Below are 18,117 nucleotides of genomic sequence, written 5' to 3' on the forward strand. Positions count from 1 at the left end.
GTGCAGCAATGAAGCTTTCATGCAAAGTGTTGTTGGTGGCGTTCGGATAATACTATAGAGTTTTACCAGGTTAGTAGATGATGAACATTAGAACCTGGCTGATCACCCCATCATGGTTCATCCAGAATTCCTCTTCAATTGTTTACGATCATTTTAAACTTGTGAAACAGTCTTTCTTTCAGGAATCATATGCTAGACGAGCCTTTGTTAGAAAGACTAGCATGCTTTCACAAACGGATGGAGACTACTTCCTTTCAGCTCAGTACTCTGTTAAGAATCTCTAAAGCAGGCTTCTCTTTCACTGATTCAGTTGTTCCGTGTTTGTTAAGTTTCCATCCAAAAGATTGACAGGCAGGATTTGTGTCAAATTATTGCTCCAAGTGACGGATGATGAGTTCTTTGACTGAAACGTGACATTATTGTTTTGTTTGACTACTTTCCAGCAAACCGTATCTTGAGATTAACTTTGCAGGTACAAGATGAGTTCCAGTACACTCTTGCAGATAGTGGTCATGTTTGAACAGTCAACGGCATCTCTGGCTTACCCTGATGTGTTCATTGCAAAAGCGTTGCTGAGTCTTTTTGTCTTTCTGATGGAAGCATGAGGTTCCTCTGTCTGAAGATTCCCGTCGATATCTTGAAAGTATTTCACGAGATATCTTAACCTGGACAACGGACCAGCAACTCCCAGCATAACGGTATTGCGTGAGCCAAGAAAGTACACGAGGCTTCACTTTGAACCACTTTAGTTCCTATTCTTATCATTGATTCAGAACTGCAAAAGCCTCAGCAATGGCTAGAGCGTGTTCAAATATAGTCATTTTGATCTGCAGCTTGTGAATTGATGCCGTCGGTGTTATGCAATCCTGGTATATATATGTCTCGTATTTTTAACACTCTGAAACTGATCATTAGTGTTTGCGGTTCACTACTCTTATTCATGGTGTTGAAGTAACTGATAGTTAGCAATAGAGACTTCGTTTCAATTAGTGTTTCTCGAATGGTTAAATTAAGGGTTTGATGAAATTTACAAAAGAATTGATTCATACTATGTGTATGAAATGAAATAAATATCTTTAACAAGGTGTATTTTCTCATACATTGATTGATTTGTTTGTGTTTTCTTTCTTTAGGGCAATAGTTTTTAAAGATGGGCTGGTTCACAAGTTTTTAAACTGAGTCATAAACTAGGAAAAAGAGTTGATAAACTATTTCGTGACTTTCACCTCATTGAGCTCAGTTTAATTGGTCATGGAACGAAAGCGTGGTTAGACCTGGTTCAGTAACAGGTAATCTTTAATGACGCAACAGATTTAAACACGGTAAACAGAGAGGTTCTCGTATTTGAGGACGATCTACTTATACAATAATGCAATTGGCAGAACGAAGAACCAGCAACCTTTGAATGGGGAAATAAATTCATTCGTTAATTCTTCCCCTAGACCCACGACCCACCGTAATACATCTCAAGATATGGATACATCATGGTTTGATGCGTTAGGTGCTTCCACAGCACAAGCCATGTTCTATTAAACTATATGACCACCAAACCTTCTTTGACTACGTCATATTTGACAGTATTATACCTGAAAGACGTCTGCAGCTGTGTCACCGTTCAGACAGATGAGATGGCATCGAAGAGAAAGAAGATTGAAGGTCGCGATCCGCTCGCCCCATTTCTGTTTCGACAAGATCCATGACAAATGAAACCCGCGTGTCAGTCATGTGTGGAGAAACGTACTGAGCGTGTCATGAACCTGTAACCTGCATTCGATCAACTCGACACGATTGGGTACACACTGACTCCAGATCTCCGCCAGCAGTTTTATCTTGGAATTTCTCCGCATGTCGAAACATCTTGCTTTCATGCATTCCAGGCTTCCACAGCACAAATCGTGTCTCCTCCTGTGCTGTGTAAACACCCAAAATGCTACGAAGACTATATCCTCTGCTCTTATACCTGAGACTCCCGCTTCGCTACCACTCAGACTGATGAAATGCAACGTCGGCGAACTCTTGAGAATTGAAATTAGCAACGCACTCGTTCTAGTTCTCTCTCGAATAGACTCATGACCGATGCAAATCCGCATGAAAGGCACACGTAGAAACACATAGAGAGCGTATCGCTTGGTCGTGATCTGCACTTAAACAACTCAAAGCAGGTGGGTGAAAACTGCGACTAACTCCAGAACCCCTCCGCCTCGTCAACCCCGCAATTCACAATGCACTCTCTCCAATTCTCTTCCAACTCCTGACCATCGATCGATCAATCAACCAGCAACCCAATCGATCAACCGCTGCATGAACGGTAGAGAAATGGAGAGAGTGTGCCATGAAACTGCAAGGTGGTCCAATCGCTCCCTCGTCAACCCCCAAGGCCACCTCCTCCTACACACCCCACCGCAACATCCGACCAAAACTAAACGATACATTAGAGCACCATCGCTGGGCACTTAAGTACTCACGGCCTCCACCACCGGCCGGCCTTCCCAGAAAATCACATTGTTTTCCAATTGGCTGTCGCGCGTTGCAGTAGGTGAAAGGGCATTTGCCAAATCCAGGAAGGAAAAGCAGCCGCGGCTACAGACTACAGCGAGGTCGTCTCGAAGCAGTGTGCTGATTCCAGAAGCAGCTAGCGGGTAGCTTCAACGGCATCATTCGTTTCCCTGCCAACCCCACATGACGCGATGGTCCCGAATCTCCATGCTCGGACGCCCCTGAGACTGCTCTCCCTACCTACTACTGCGCCCAGCCCCAACTACTCCGATCCCGTGTTACCCACACTGCGATGCCCCCCGTGCCGTTCCCCATTAATCCACGGTGTGCACCCCACTCGACGCGCATCCGCCGCACCCTTCGAGTCTTCGTCGAATCCTCTCCTGCCCAAGTTACCCAAGTTGGCAGGCCACGATCTGGTCTGCTCCTGCTCTTGCTGATCCTGCTGCGCCGTGAACTGCAATTCAGAGCTGAGATCCTCCTGTAAAAAGCATCCCTCCCTCTCCCAATTCTCATCTCCGTCGTCATCGTGTCGTCGTCCCTGCGAATCGAGGTTTCCCAGCAAAAGACAAATTCTAGAATCCAACGTGTTTTTATTTATTTACATAAATTTTGTAATTTGTATTCCATGGCATAACCAAAGGTTTATTTGTTGATTGGTTTTCATGAAGTGGGGGTCTAAAGTTGTCCATGTTTTCTGTATACTTGTTTGTCATTTATGAAAAAAAGAAGTTGGTCAAATTAGAACCTATTTTTTCATGTTTTGGGATTATGTACTAATTATTTTTTGATTTGTAAAAACATTGGTTGTTCATTTAGAAGTATCGACTATATTATCCTTTCAAATATTATAGTTTTCAAATATCAACTAAGATAACATTTTAATTAGTTCTCATTTGTATTTCTTGTTTAATAAGTTCATCCATAGTACATCATTAATTATCTAAGAAATGACTCATACAACAAATAAAAATAAACTGTTACAGTATTGGTCTTCAAAAAGATATGTTCATATAATATGTAAAAAAAACATAGATTTTTATTTTAATTTATTTTCTATTATTTTCAGTAATATATTTCATTTTAAAAAATCAGTCTTTAAAAGAAAAATTATTTCTCTGAAAAAATGTTAAGATTTGTGTTGTAAATTTTTGTAAATTTATTTTTTGCCTACAATATCAATATAAATCATTAAATTTCTAAGTGAACAAATTTCAGAATATAGTTAAAAGATTAAAAGAATAAATATGTACGGAATGTTTAATTTTTTTTTAAAAAATAGAGCTTTTTTTGTTTTAAGTAGAAATAATTTTTTTTAAAACTTATCTTCTTATAAGAGAGAATTATATTTAATCAAACTTTTATTTTGTCCAATGTAAATTTTTCTTAAAAAATATATCAGTTTTTTTAAAAATAGAAATGATTAATTATCTTTTACTTTCATCCTAAATTCTTAATTTGTGAATTCATTGTGAAAATTTCATGTATTCATTTACAAGATAAAATACATTTACATCAAGTATTTATATATGTTTACCTCTACAGCACATTTTTTTGATAAATCTATATTTCGAAAGTAAATTTTAGATATTTAAAATTCTTTGTTGATTTATTTAAATTTTATTTCAAAAAATATTTAATATATATATATATATATATATATATATATATGTTGCTATTACACAATGTAACTCATTATTTATAAGAATTAGTTTGAGAGTTTTTGTCTTTTGAATCAATGTTCAATGGTAGATTTTTGGAACTTGAACAGAGAGAATCATATATATATATTAAATATTTTATATTTATATAAAATATATATATATTTATTGAGAGAATCATATATAAATATTTATATATATAAATACATATATATATATATATATATATATTTGTATATATTAACAAAAAATATATATATTTATGTATATATATTTATTTATTTATATATATATACATTTTAAATTGATTTGTTACTTTTTACTATCTATTTATAGAGAATTTTGTAATTAGAGATATTTAATTCCTGCTCATTACAAAAAGATAATAATTACAGATTATGTTTTAAAGTATTTAGCCAAGCACTATGTCACAAAAGAATAAGGAAAGAGAAACAGAAGTAGGAACATTGTTAAATATATGCATCTTAGCCATGAATGTTAAATTTTATTTTCAACCTATGAGTTTTTTTAAGAAAGATAATAAATTTTGAAATTAACAAAACATAAAATCATGTTGGTTTTAAAAGTGGTCTTGCATATTACAGAATTGAATAGAAATTAATGAAGGTTTCATTTTGTATATGTCTAGTATTCAAAATTTGAGGTTGAATCTACACAGAATTTCGTTCGAAAAATTTATTAAATTAAATTAGTTAAAGCATGAGAATAAAAAAATATAGAAAATCCATTTGTTTTAATGTTGAAACAAAACTAGTATCATATATACATTACTCATTTTTTTATTAAATCATGAAAATGAAATAATTATCGAGATAATTTATTATTAAAATAATTATATATTATTCATGATTTTTGGGAACTATTTGAGAGAGCTAAAAATTGTGAGTGAAGAGGCTCTTCGCTCAAGGGGTGAGAAGTGACCATCATCCCTTTCGCGTGAACGAATGAAAACAAATCAGGCTCGTTCAAAGCGGAGCCGTTTTCATTCATCCAAAATGAAAGTCCACGTGGGTGGACAAGGGTTGTGGCCACTATCGATGAATGAATAATTCTCATGGATGACCTACGAATGAATGTAGCGGTGGCTCGAGGTCGGGAAGGCGCTTGAGCTTTGGGTGCTGTGGAGATTGGTGGCGGAGCAAGCATGGCGCTAGAATTTCCAAATCCGCTTTACCAATGTGAGCGCACATTATCAATGGGTATGTGGTAACTACAAAATTCTTGCTGGATTTTTTAAGGGTTTTGGCTTTGTCTTTGTGTTACAGTTTTTTCCAAGGTCCGGTGTCGCTTTTTGGGATTCTGTTTTGGTTTTGAATATAGTTGCGTGTGTGAATCTCCCCTCGAATTCAATTCGATGATGGTTCCAGCTGCAATTTTGCCTCGATGAGATTGTTGCAGATGGATTTCAGTCGACTGTTGACAGTGCAGGCCCGTTGCTTCATCACAGGGGGCTTCATTTGGCAGCAGAATCTCGTGGTAGTGGTGTAGGTTGAGGGGATGAAGGGTGGGTAGATTAGGATGGTGGATTGATGCAGATTGAGAGTTTGTGGGTTTCTGTGGCCTTGAATCTGGAGGATTGCGTGAGGACTACAATGGAATCAACTTGTTTTTCTGCTGCAGCTTCCATGTCGGCAGGACATCAATTGCAGAGGCTGCCGTTGTTGGGAATCGCAAGTGCGACTTGCATCATACGGCCGATGACTTCCCCCACTCCGCCAACTTTCCGTCGGCCTCGGAGGCGGGCATGGGATGGTTTGAGGCAGACTCCGATGATTTGCGGGAGGGGATGCATGGCGGGAACATGGAATTTCAGCGCTGGTGCCTGCTCAACAAGAGAGACGTATTGTGCTGCTGTTGCGAAATTTGGTGGACGCGCTGACAATATTGCTGGTAGGTTTTTATATTTCATAATTCTTTGTGTTCCGGGGATTCTAGTTGAAATGTCACATTTTTCCAGAAAACTATTTTAACTAGGACAAGTTTTGGTATTTGTGCTACCTTTGAACTGGTTTTGAAGATGAAAGTAATCTTGAGATGCCCTTGTAGAATTACGGTTTGAGAAGATGACTCCGCCGTCTATGGAAGTGTTTGGCGTGCTTGTTGAGATTGTCTGGTAATCAAATCTGACCCCACAGGCGCTTCTTAATTTACTTAAACCATAAATTTACTCTAGGTACAATACGATCGTCCCTGTCAAGGTCTCTAATTCAATCCGATCATGCCAACTAACATCGAGTACCAAGTATCATGATTCAACACCCTATCGTACACATCGTACATAAATGCTTGTGTCAGGTTTAGTCGAGCATAGTTTCTCTATCGCCCTGTAGGCATCAGGAATTACATGTGCTTAACTTGCACGCTCTTGACAAATGGTCTTGCGTTTTGTCGTTCAGTTCTTATGTGTAATTAGATGCTAGCATAAGGCCCTTTCCTTTGGCCTCAACCGTTCAAGCTGGTCATCGATAATTATTCCATTCTCAAGCCTTTTCAAAAGTCTTACAGCGGTTCATGTTGAAGTCTCTCAATTAGAACATCGACAACTCGTATACTGATATGTTGGAGAGATATTTCGCAGGTGATAACGGGAACGTCAAGAGCCAGATCAAATGGCCACTGCTTGCATCGCAAGTGGACCAATATACTACCAGCAATGGGGTAGTTGCTGGAGAAGATGGAGATGTTTTGTGGAGCGGTCGCTGGTGGGCTAGACCTCTTGACACGCGGAAGAACATATTTTGCAATCGGTCTCTCAACATGAAAAGCATTGTGGCTATCGGATTCGACATGGACTATACTCTAGCGCAATACAAGGCAGACACTTTCGAAAGTTTGGCGTATGCTGGAACAATTCAAAAGTTGGTGAACAATTTGAGTTACCCCCCAGAAGTGGGTTTCTTTTCCCTCAGACTTGTCTTCATGAACTCCTGGTGTTCAGCTCCTTGTTTAGGCAATTCAAGCGCAATTCTAGTTAGTTTCGGGTGTTTCTTGCCCGAAAATGGGGGAGAGTCCAGGATCACGGTACACCAAATTTGCAGCAATACAACTGATATGAATAACTTTTGCTCATAAATCAATTAAAGCAACTCATGACAGCGGTAAATCGAGATACGCAGCAATCATCTTTAATCTACTGCATCAACAAGACAATTTTGATCGGTGTAGTTGAACTTAAAGACTCTTTTCTGTGCAGCTGTTAGAATGGAGGTTTGACTGGAGATTTATGGTTAGGGGTCTGGTGCTCGATAAAAGACGTGGTTGCATTCTCAAGGTGAGAACGCGGTTGCGCTCGAAAATTTTAAGGTGTTTTATTCAAAAGTTACGATGTTCTGGATTCTGTTTAGGAAGCAGAGTTTGATTTTTGAGACCGACTCTCTGACTAGTTGCCTCCATTTCTGAAAGGAGTCCACTGTCTGGTTATTGAAGGGCTCTTGCATGCATGTAAATTCAGATTCCATCGCGAGATGAAGACTTTGTTAAAGGCGCTCGACCCAGACATTACCTTTTACAACGCAATTACTTTTTTATTTTTTTATTGATGAGAATTGGATGACCAGGCGTTGACGCCGTCATATCAGTTTGTGGTTTTGAATTATATTGAAAGATGACGAAGATTGGGCTTTGTAACAAGAATGTTCATGGTGTGACATTTCCGACGTGGATGGTGTATCACGTGCTGGCAGATGGATCGTCACAAGTATGTAAAGGTGGCTTATCACGGATTTCGGGAATTGAGCCGGGAGGATCGGCAAGCCATGTACGGCAACACCTTGTCACGTGAATCGTATGATGAACCGGATTACGCATTAATCGACACACTTTTTTCGCTAGCCGAGGCTTATTTGTTCATGCAGCTTGTGGACTTCAGAGACGCTTTTCCAGACAGAATCCCCGCCGTTGTCAACGAGTACGTGACTTTAACATTTGCTACTGAACTTGAACATGCAAATAACAGCTATATGACCACTTGCTGAGTTTGGGCTCGTCTTGCTGTGTTTGATTTCATCGTTCTTACTAATCCTGATTTAATCATTTGGCAGTTACTCACAGCTGTATAAGGACGTGAGGGCGGCTGTAGACCTTTGTCATCGGGACGGTACAATAAAACAGGCTGTCGCAAACGAACCCAGCAAGTAATAGTCTATTTCATTAAATATGAAATTGAGTATCTTACGAAGATATGAAGTTCACTGATCTCAAGCGATTGCCGTTAACTTTATGTACTCTTTTAAAGAGAATTGTTTCAGGTAGAATTTTGTAGAAGTCTAGACTTACGTAAGGTGAGTGCTTGACACTTCTTGACTTCAGGTACATTAACGAGGATCCCCTGATAGTTCCAATGCTGAAAATGCTCAAGCAATCTGGACGTAAGACATTTCTTGTAACAAACAGGTGGGTTTCTTGTTGTTCGAACTAGTAAATTGCAGCCGCACTCGAAAATAGATGAAGATGAAGCATAGGATACTTGTGATAAGTACTGTCGGCTGATGACTGTCTAATGTTTTAGCAGCACGAACTTCGAAACTGATTGTTTTGACGTTTTTTCTGTAGTTTATGGGATTACACGCATGTTGTCATGAATTACTTGTGTGGAAAGTGTGGCACCGATGGTGGTATCCCTCGAGATGACGAATGGCTCTCCTACTTCGATGTTGTCATTACTGGAAGGTCAGTTTTCTTCTCTCCACTAATTCTAGTTCACAATGGAGTTTGAATCTATAAACTTTGGAAGCTTTCATTTGAACTTTTCTTATATTTTTCTACCACCGCCCGCGTTTTGAAATGGCTGTTGTTGTGGACATAGTGCGAAACCCTCGTTTTTCATGGATGGGAGTAGAGCCTCTCTTTTTGAGGTAGACATTGTAACAGGCATGCTACAAAATACCGACTCTGGCACACCCATGGCCCAGGTGATTTCTATTTATATATATTAGTGTGTTTTTACCATTATAAGTATGTTCATTGGTCGGTTAGTTATAGTGAAGCGATTTAAACCTTGGAACATTGATGTAATTTTACCTTTTACTTTTCTCTCAATTTGCAGATTGGTGGAGTTGGTCTTCAAGCTACTGTGTTGCCAAATCCAAATGTGAAACAAGCCTGTCGAGTGTTTCAGGCAAGCTACTAGTTTACTTTAAATCTTTGAAAGTTACTTAACTTGGCTGTTGTTCTCAGATCTCAATTAGGGACTTGAAATTTTTTTCGCTCTCTAATTCTGTAATATGTTTGATGATATTTTTTATGAAACTTGGAGCAGGGGGGTTGTGTTGCTCACCTGCACAAGCTGTTGTCCATCGAGGCTGGTTCTCAGGTGCTTTTTACTTGTCCTTCAATGTTTTATAATAGTATGAAATAATTTTCTCTTTTCATGTACTGATGGGACATTGCACATGTAATCACGTTGTATTTGCGCTTCAATTTTAGTTTCTTTTAATCGTATTAATTTCGTTTGTTCTGTGGATGGAATTGTCATACATTGCTCGAAGCATATAAGGTGTGTAAATGATCGTTGAGGGAGCAGTTTCTTAGAATTTTGAAGTGATTGGGTACTGTCGCAATTAACACTTCCGAATCTACGCTTTTTGAAGCTGACCAGACATGGATTCTATTTTGACGCTAAAAGAATTGGTTCAGGTTTTATATGTAGGTGATCATATTTATGGGGATATTCTACGAAGCAAGAAAGAGTTAGGTAACGTTCTTATTTGATTGAGACAACCATTTTGTATAATAACATGCTTATTACATTCAGGTTAGCTTTGTAGTTTGGATGCTTGTAGGCACATGGATGCTCTTCCTTACCGCGCACTACTCTTGTTAATTCGCAACCGTTCACGGCACATTCTTGTTGCATTAATTTAAATGTTTGACCTTCTAACCTCATATGAAATCGTGTTTGCAGGATGGAGGACAATGCTTGTAGTGCCAGAATTAGCGGTCGAGCTGGATTTACTCCATCAAACCATTAGAACTCGGAAGGTAAAGCTGGACCAAGTTACATCAAACTTGCGAGCTCAAGTTTCACTTGTATATGCTTCTCCTTGTTTAGTGTTTATCTCTAACTGATAGTATTATTAACCTTCATTGGGACATTAACCATTGAGCTTCGAACCTGCGAAAAAGAGCTTACGACGGCTAAAGTGATATTGCAGTCACACTATAAGAGGGATCGGGATGTATATTTGATAGGGTAACAATATCTAGTATATTCCTTTCGTGGGTTGGTTTTTGCTCTTACAAGCACCTGTTCTGTGGTCGTCAGCAGGGATGTTTTCACTAGCCTTAATACTTGAATATACTCCTGGGCTGTCAGTATCTCATTCATTCTTGAGTGGTGAACTGGTTTATGCGTTGTTAATGAGAAAGCGGTTAATAGCGTATCCTGATTAACATCTAATCAACACACGGAAATGCCTCTATTACTGTGACTGCAGGGGATTTCCGAGTTGCGCAATCAACGTGATGAAATAGAAGATAGTCTTCAACGTTTGGAATGGTGTCTCAGGTATGTTCCGACGGTTGTATATGCGGCTGACATTCGTAGCCTCGGTACATTTGTCACACTCGGAAAGTCCTGAAAACTCAATGCAAGGACCTTGTTGGTCTACCAAGGTTCTTTTTTTTTTTCTTTTGTTTCCTCATCCTGCATGTGAAGCACAACAGCAGCGTAGAGATGGTTCCGAACAAATGATTCATTTCTTATTTAATGTAAGCTCTATGGAGATGTGCAGATTTGAAGAACACGCGGATGAGGAGCGGCAAAAGCTAGAGCAGGAGGTGGCCCAGTTGCGAGTAAGCAGTCCTTTAAAGCCTGCTCCCAACATTTCTTTCCAACAAGGAATATGAGGTCGACTTTTCGAGAATTTGAATTTCGAATGGTTAAAGATGTTTGCGGTATTTTAGTAGTGCTTATGGGACTTTGTAGATTAAACGTTTTGGGAGTGTTGGATAGGAGGAGGATGAAGCCATACGCGAACAACACCGCCAGGCCCAAAGGGACTGCCATCACATGGTATGCATAACCAGTGTACCAGTTGAAGTTCCTCCGCTCGATTCTACGGAAGTAAAACATTTCCCATCTAACTGCAATGTCGCACTTTGTTCACAGTTTCATAAGACATGGGGGCAGCTGATGAAGACAGGCTATCAAAATTCTCGGTTTGCTCATCAGGTTTGTCGAACATTGATGTATTTCTCTACCATATCTGTCTATCATCCTCATGTAGCTGGATAATCGAGCTTCTCCCACCCTTCTCCTTGTAAAGATCTGCTCGATTTCCATCCGTGGATTAATGTTTGAAGAAACACACAGATTCAAACGATCTCTTTTAATGCAGAATGCTAGTTATGATCGTTTTAATGTATTTTTTTTCATAAGTTGACCTTACGAATTGTGTTCTTATTTTTGTGGGATCAGGTGGAGAGGTTTGCCTGCTTGTACACTAGTCACGTCACTAACCTATGCTACTACTCTCCTAACAAGAGCTACCGGACCACAGAGGATTTTATGCCTCATGAGCTTTAAGGTGTCTGGTGATGAGGTATGAGTAACACATTAAGTCATGATCAATCCCTCCCTTTCCAGATATCTCTCAATTTGGAAATAAAACTTATATAGAAGAGTAAACCATTAAGTCATGATTATTCCCTGCCTTTCCAGATATAGTGTTGTGTAGGATCAATAATTAGTTGCAAGCATTTGACATTCGGCGCTTTAGATATTTAAAAGACTCCATAGGTTAAACGTTCGTCAAGGGCCCTCTGAGGGTTCCAATGTCCGACAAATGAGGATGGTGCTGCCATCAGGGTTATTTAAATACATCTTAATGTGCGGCATTAACTCTTCCATATGTGTTTCTTTCCCTCTGAAATTATCGTATCTTGCAATCGATTACTTATTAAGATCGACGTTTTGTCATTGGTCATTTTCAGGGTTGGAGTTGTAAGAGAACCAGAAAAAACCCAAGCCCAAGAACCAAGAGACAGCAATAAAAAATCACATCAAATTTCAGAATTTCAAATTTAGTATTGCATGAAAATGTTCTTAATGATGTTCTTTATTGATCAAAGTGAATAGTAGAGGATATTTGTTAATTTTTTATAACAAGCTGACACATAACTAAGGAGAAACTAAGATTTTAACAAAAATAATAATAACCCTAAAATTAATGACAAGTGACTTCTACAGTCAGAAGCATCATGGCCTTCCTCAACTCCACGCTTATGATCGGTAACCCAATTCAATCAAAGACTGTACAATATATGTATTTAAAAAATACTGCTCACAATTTACATCAAATCAAGAGCATTGGTAATACAATACAGTTCCAATGACCCTGATTACTTCAATTTGGACGATGTCAGTCATGCTGTATTCTATGCAAAGTAATTAATGGTATCATGACTTGTGCATAAAATTTCTTATTACATCTACAATCCCTAAGCATGATCTGAGCTGCATTAAAAACCAAAACACCAAATCTGTTGCACGTACCTAACAAAATTTCTCCCATCCTTAACATCTTACAAGCATCAACCGATTCCAAGGTCGAAGAAATCCACACACTGTACTCTGCACAACGGACATTACAATCCAAAATGTGCACACTCTACCTGGCCCAGGGGAGGAATTGGGTTCCGTGGATTTCGGCAGAGGATGAGAAGTTACCATAACTACTGTCGTTACTCGCAGAACCTTCCAAAGCTATGGCACCCGTCAGCTCCAGCACCACTTCGTTGATCGTTGGCCTATGTTTGCTTCTGGGCTCCACGCTTTGCAACGCAATCTCAGCAACTTTCCAAAGCGCATCGACATTCGGATGAGACGCTCTCACCGCAGGATCCAGTATAGCCTCGATATTCCCTTGCGCCAGACTCGCCCGAACCTGAACATAACAACATGCCTCAGAATTGCCCCAGTGCATTGTTTCTGCCCCAGAAAGGTCACACTCCGCTTGCATATGCTACAAACGATGCTGCTCATTGCTGCGTCAACTTTGGTGCTCGCGAATAAAATTACCCAGTCACAGATGTTCCATTCCGTCGGCTTCGACCGGTCGACGGGCAGACGTCCTGTGATCAATTCCAGAAGTACCACTCCGAAGCTAAAGACGTCGCTCTTGGCAGAGAGCACATTTGTGGAGAAGTACCTGGACAGTTGCATTGCATGAATTCAGTCCTTCATACTCAAGCCTTCCTCAACAGACTGCTACATCCAACTTCTGGTGCGTCGCCCTCCACTCATTGTCGAATCACAACGGCATCTACGGAGTGAAACAAGAACTGAAACCTGAAAAGTACGATTGCAGATGTATGGCTTACTCTGGATCCAGGTACCCAGCTGTGCCCTTGACAAACGTGACGACCTTTGTTATGTCCTCATCACCAACGAGCCTTGACAGCCCAAAGTCTGTCAGTCTCCCTTCGTATTTGGTGGTGATGAGGATGTTGCTGCTCTTCACATCACGGTGTATCAAACTCGGACTGCACCCTTTGTGTAGGTACTCCAACCCTGCAATCATTCCACGAGGACCAGAGAATTATGCGCAAGCTGTGCACTCCACTTTGGTGCAGCATATCACATCAAAGGAAATTGCTTCAAGTGCATTCCGGCACAATACCTGATGCTGCATGGAGGGCAATGTTAAGTCGGGTCTTCCAGTCCAGCACATCCGGTCCAGAATTGGCAGAGCCCTCTGTTGTCAATCGAGACCTATGAGCCGTTAGCGTTCAAAATGTTCACGAACGTCGAGGTACGTGAAAGCAAGTGGAGTAGGTCAAAGCTTATGGGAGGAATCGGAAAACGTCGCTGGTCATGGCCTATCCTGAACCAGTCGAGACAGGATGTTCAAAGCTCACCAGATGTGACTGTACCACTGAGATGGTCTCGCAGGGAGCCCCTGTGGATATACTCGTAGATCAACATCATCTGCATCCCTGGTACTCTGCAATATCCTACAAGATTTACAAGATGCTTGTGGTGGACTCTGGACAGAATGTCGACTTCGTTGAGGAACTCTGTCTCCCCTTGGCGAGATTCTTTATCGAGGACCTTCACTGCAACTTCTCTGCCATCCGTCAACCTGCCGTAGTACACGGGGCCGAAGCCTCCTCTCCCGATCACCTTCTTGTAGTTGGCCGTTGCAGCAACGATCTCGTCGGGAGAGAATTTTCGGGCACCTGTGGTCATAGATTGTAAGTGCCTGCTTCCATCTTCCAGCTATATTGCTGCGTGAGAGTAAATGAGTCGTTGACCAACAGCTGCACGCGGTACAATTCATCGCTGCTTTAGGGTGTAGGGTGTGAGATAAAGCTAACAACTGACCTCCATGAATGTTTGAAGTTAGGTTGATGTTGATCTCCTTGCTTACAATGTTTGGATTCGAATTTCCAACTATTAGGGTGTCCATATCTTTTGCAGGACGACGATTTCGACGGCAAACTAAGTAGTACACAAGAGCAACCACGATCGCCACAAATGCCACTCCTCCTGCCACTCCACCTACAATGGCTGCAGTATTGGTTGAAGGCGATGCTGGCAGTGTCGCATTCAAGAGCGGATTTCCGTAGTAGCTAACAAAGAGTTGCACAAACGCGCTTGAGTTAGGAAGTATGTACGTTGCTGTTGTGACGTCACACAGCTATGGGCCTGTAAGTTGCTAGATGATGTTGGAACAAGGGACAGTATCTTACGTGAAATTCCAATTCTTGCTCGAGAACGCTGAGGGGATTTTGCCACTGAAGTTGTTGTTCTGCACAATCCTGCAACTCGGAAAGGGACATGACCACAATGATGACAAAAGCTCTGTGATAATCAGCGGGGTTTGTGGTAAATGTTGATTACACTATGGTTTGGTAAGAGTGGGTCAAGAGTGCTCACAACTCGCGAAGCTTTGGTAGAAAAGCAAGCCACTCTGGAAGCGGTCCACTCAGTGCGTTGTCTTGTAAATGTCTGGACATAGACACAAACGCGTAGGTTAGTGCCAATTTGCTGCGGAATGTGAATTGGATTCGTATTTTGGAACCACCAAATAGTTAGGAACTCACAATGTTTTCAAGTTCGTCAAGGCACTCAAGTCAGGTAGTTGCCCCGTCAGAGAGTTGCCATCCAACTTCCTGCACATGGAAAGGACGTCCCAACCTCAGCCATATGGAATGGCGCGGGAAATTGATCGGCATGGAAGGGTGTTCAACTGGCTACAGGAGGGGGCTCAGGACGTTTGTACACTTACAAGGTGGTGAGGTCTAGAAGGTCGTTGAAGCTGGGTGAGATGGCTCCAGTTAAGTTTTCTGCTGATAGTACTCTGGGAAGGTTGATTCAGAATTGGAACCAGGTCAGAATTGAAATGGCTACTTTCCAGCATGATTGGATCAACCTGCAGAGTAAAGTGCAAACGTGAGGAAACGATAAACGCAAACATCTTACACTGTAAGAACGGCTGGATTTTCCGTTTTGTCCACTGAACTACAATTGATCCAATGGTGAGGTTTTGGGAGACAAGGGTCGCCTCGCCAACTTGTCAAATTCATGTCCACCTTGATGCTCTCGATTGCAGCCCAGTCCCGATCGTTTGTAGGTGCAACCAGTGGGTCGCAAATTTTGTAGATCTCCATGGCGGTCAGTATGGGACCTTTCATCGATGTTCGGAACGGATCGGGATAGAAGATAATTCTTGACTGTTGTTTAATATTGGCTTCAGTCAGATTAACACCATATAGCTTTAATGTTGCTCCTGTCTCATTTACCACATTTAGCAGTGAAGGCTCAGTTTCTCCAGGTTCAAGTAGGTTGAAGATTCGATCCGTTTTGTTGGTTGTCAAGTCGAGCTCCACAAAGTAATATTGTATATATGCTTTGAAAGGTTCGCTTGGGTTCAAGTCAATTGTGAGGTTCCCGTTGGTTGTCATCCCACTACGCAAAACGTCTTGTGGGGTTCCTTTCAGATAAATTGGAACCGAAGATGTGCCAATTCTCGTGTCACTTTTTGCTTGAAGTCCAACTGGCGTTGAAGTACATATAATAGCACTGGCACACCTTAGCGGATATTCATTTTCGTTGGATTCAATGACGGATGGATACCAGTATCGATCGTAAGGATCGCCAGGGTACCTGGAATGCGGTCGGCACGAAAAGCGTATTCATAAGTTAGAAACATTGACTCAAGGAGAGGCAGACGTTTTCACCAGTGGCAAACCCAAAGCGTCATATTGAAACTTACTTTATGATATTTTTGTTAATTTGTGAGCCGCCAAGATAGAAACGGGTCTGGGTGGTCACTATCTGGTTAGTATCCAACCAACCAGTTATAAACTCAGATACCATCGATTTCTCAATAGCACGGAGTGCAATATTAGAGATGAAGGGGGTACTATCACTTGGATCCTGCACAAGGCAAAGCGATGTTTCGTTCGTAGCCGCAGTCTGAAATGTCACCTCATGTATGAACCTATCAGACACATCTAGAATTGAGACAGTCTCGAAAATTGTGGAATCCAAGCCTAATTGAAAGCTAGGTGGGGACATGGATTTGTCGTAGCCTCCATGATAGAATCCAAGTCTCATAATATAAATACTTCTGGGTTTTACTGGAAGTGTGAAGCAATTCTTGGTACGGGATTCTCCTTTGAAGTAGCGAAGAGCCTTTTCCTCTGGCCAGTCGGTGTTGGGTAGATTGCGCGCGATTTTTCCAGTTGATACGAAAGCATCATCTGGATGCCATGTTATGCCATGCTTATCTGTGTACTCTTTTGAGGCGCCACAGTCGAGGTGCAGGAAGTCTGAGCCAATTTGAAACAACTCACAGCGTTGGTGCCTCCGAGGACTTCACGGCGGATGGAAGAAGTCTAATAGACTCGTAAGGACAGACCAACATCCTATGTGTGATATTGGATCGGGGAGCCGGAAAGGAATGGACACAACAATAAAAACCTCTCGAAAACTAAAGCATCACAAACTTACCAGTTTTAGGATCTACCACACTCCACGCACCAGGAACACTGACCATGCAGAATAGCAGTGCCAACACTCCCCATAGCGAGTCCATCAAGATGAACGCACTAGTTGGTGTGACCCAAAATCTCCTCCGACACTTCACACGCTTAGAACAGCGTCCCTGTGCTCACTTCTGGAACCCGACTTGTAGTCACCCCTTCTCACTCTGCACCTGCCTCCCTGCTGCAGCAATTGAGTTGGGGTGGACACATTGTGCGTGATGAAGTTGGGACATTGTCGGCAAGAGACTGGTAGTTTACCGACTTTAAATCATAAGTAAGAAGTTTGTTAGATTAATTTTTAGAAATCAGAATTCCAAAAACAGAAATTAAAGTACTGAATAGTTTTGAAATGTCTGTTTATACTTTGATAATATTTTATTATTAATATTTGAAAAATTTTATTTATTATTTGGTTTAAAGTTAATATAAGTAAGTATTTTGTAAGATTAAAATATTTACACAACAATACAAACATAATTTAACAACTTATTAAAATAAATACCTTTTTTTATTTAGCATCCATATGGTTTTTGAAGTATTACCTTTCATAGTTAATATGATCAAGAACTATTAAAATTCTGTTTTCTTTTTCTTTTTCTTTTTTTTTCTTTTATTATCTTCTAACAATTGATTCTTATGAATAGAATAAGCAGACTTCAATATAAAGTGGCTGTTTAGTTTGTTGTAAAAGTATAAATTAGTATTTATTTTTTAATTTTATTATTCACTTCTTAAAATATAGTTTACTTTCTTATCCTAAGTACACTTACTTAATACAACAAAATATTTTTTGCTATATGAATTTTTATTATTTCATAGTAATTCAATACTATTATAAAAAAATTGTTTTAACCATGTATTAGATTATTGAGTGAATGATAAAATGTTAAGTATTCAAATAATTAAACATTCAAAAATCAAACAGACCACAGCATGTTTATATACC

The 18,117-nt window shown here is 40.3% G+C and overlaps 2 protein-coding genes across 8 annotated transcripts; one reads left to right on the forward strand and one right to left on the reverse strand.

Annotated features, from left to right (window-relative positions):
• Positions 1-5,266: 5,266 nt before the first annotated feature.
• On the forward strand, positions 5,267-12,279 carry LOC112282016 (uncharacterized). 7 transcript variants are annotated; one of them, XR_016504083.1, is made up of 19 exons: positions 5,267-5,377; positions 5,799-6,068; positions 6,757-7,067; positions 7,372-7,449; positions 7,862-8,085; positions 8,219-8,311; positions 8,487-8,570; positions 8,730-8,846; positions 8,983-9,088; positions 9,223-9,294; positions 9,436-9,489; positions 9,813-9,870; positions 10,081-10,157; positions 10,613-10,683; positions 10,910-10,970; positions 11,104-11,190; positions 11,287-11,349; positions 11,596-11,719; positions 12,111-12,279. XR_016504083.1 is itself a non-coding variant. In XM_024519125.3 (19 exons), exons 1-18 carry the CDS (start codon positions 5,323-5,325, stop codon positions 11,701-11,703), a joined length of 1,962 nt encoding a protein of 653 aa, XP_024374893.1. In that variant the 5' UTR covers positions 5,267-5,322; the 3' UTR covers positions 11,704-11,719; positions 12,111-12,279. The 7 variants fall into 7 exon arrangements, 4 of the variants coding, with proteins under 4 accessions (XP_024374893.1, XP_090107825.1, XP_024374885.1 ...); XM_024519125.3 differs by having other exon boundaries at positions 11,131-11,190; XR_002969740.3 differs by lacking the exon at positions 5,267-5,377 and having other exon boundaries at positions 5,378-6,068.
• Positions 12,280-12,443: 164 nt separating this feature from the next.
• Positions 12,444-17,363, reverse strand: LOC112282008 (putative LRR receptor-like serine/threonine-protein kinase At1g67720). Its single transcript, XM_024519104.3, has 13 exons — positions 17,137-17,363; positions 16,397-16,955; positions 15,604-16,287; positions 15,410-15,481; positions 15,225-15,293; positions 15,058-15,129; positions 14,871-14,939; positions 14,503-14,750; positions 14,037-14,357; positions 13,799-13,873; positions 13,500-13,689; positions 13,198-13,327; positions 12,444-13,063 (listed from the first exon to the last, which is right to left on the reverse strand). Exons 1-13 carry the CDS (start codon positions 17,219-17,221, stop codon positions 12,788-12,790), a joined length of 2,850 nt encoding a protein of 949 aa, XP_024374872.1. The 5' UTR covers positions 17,222-17,363; the 3' UTR covers positions 12,444-12,787.
• Positions 17,364-18,117: the final 754 nt, after the last annotated feature.

The sequence above is a fragment of the Physcomitrium patens genome, chromosome 1 (assembly GCF_059467195.1).
Source record: "Physcomitrium patens ecotype Gransden chromosome 1, ASM5946719v1, whole genome shotgun sequence".
Taxonomy (NCBI): domain Eukaryota; kingdom Viridiplantae; phylum Streptophyta; class Bryopsida; order Funariales; family Funariaceae; genus Physcomitrium; species Physcomitrium patens.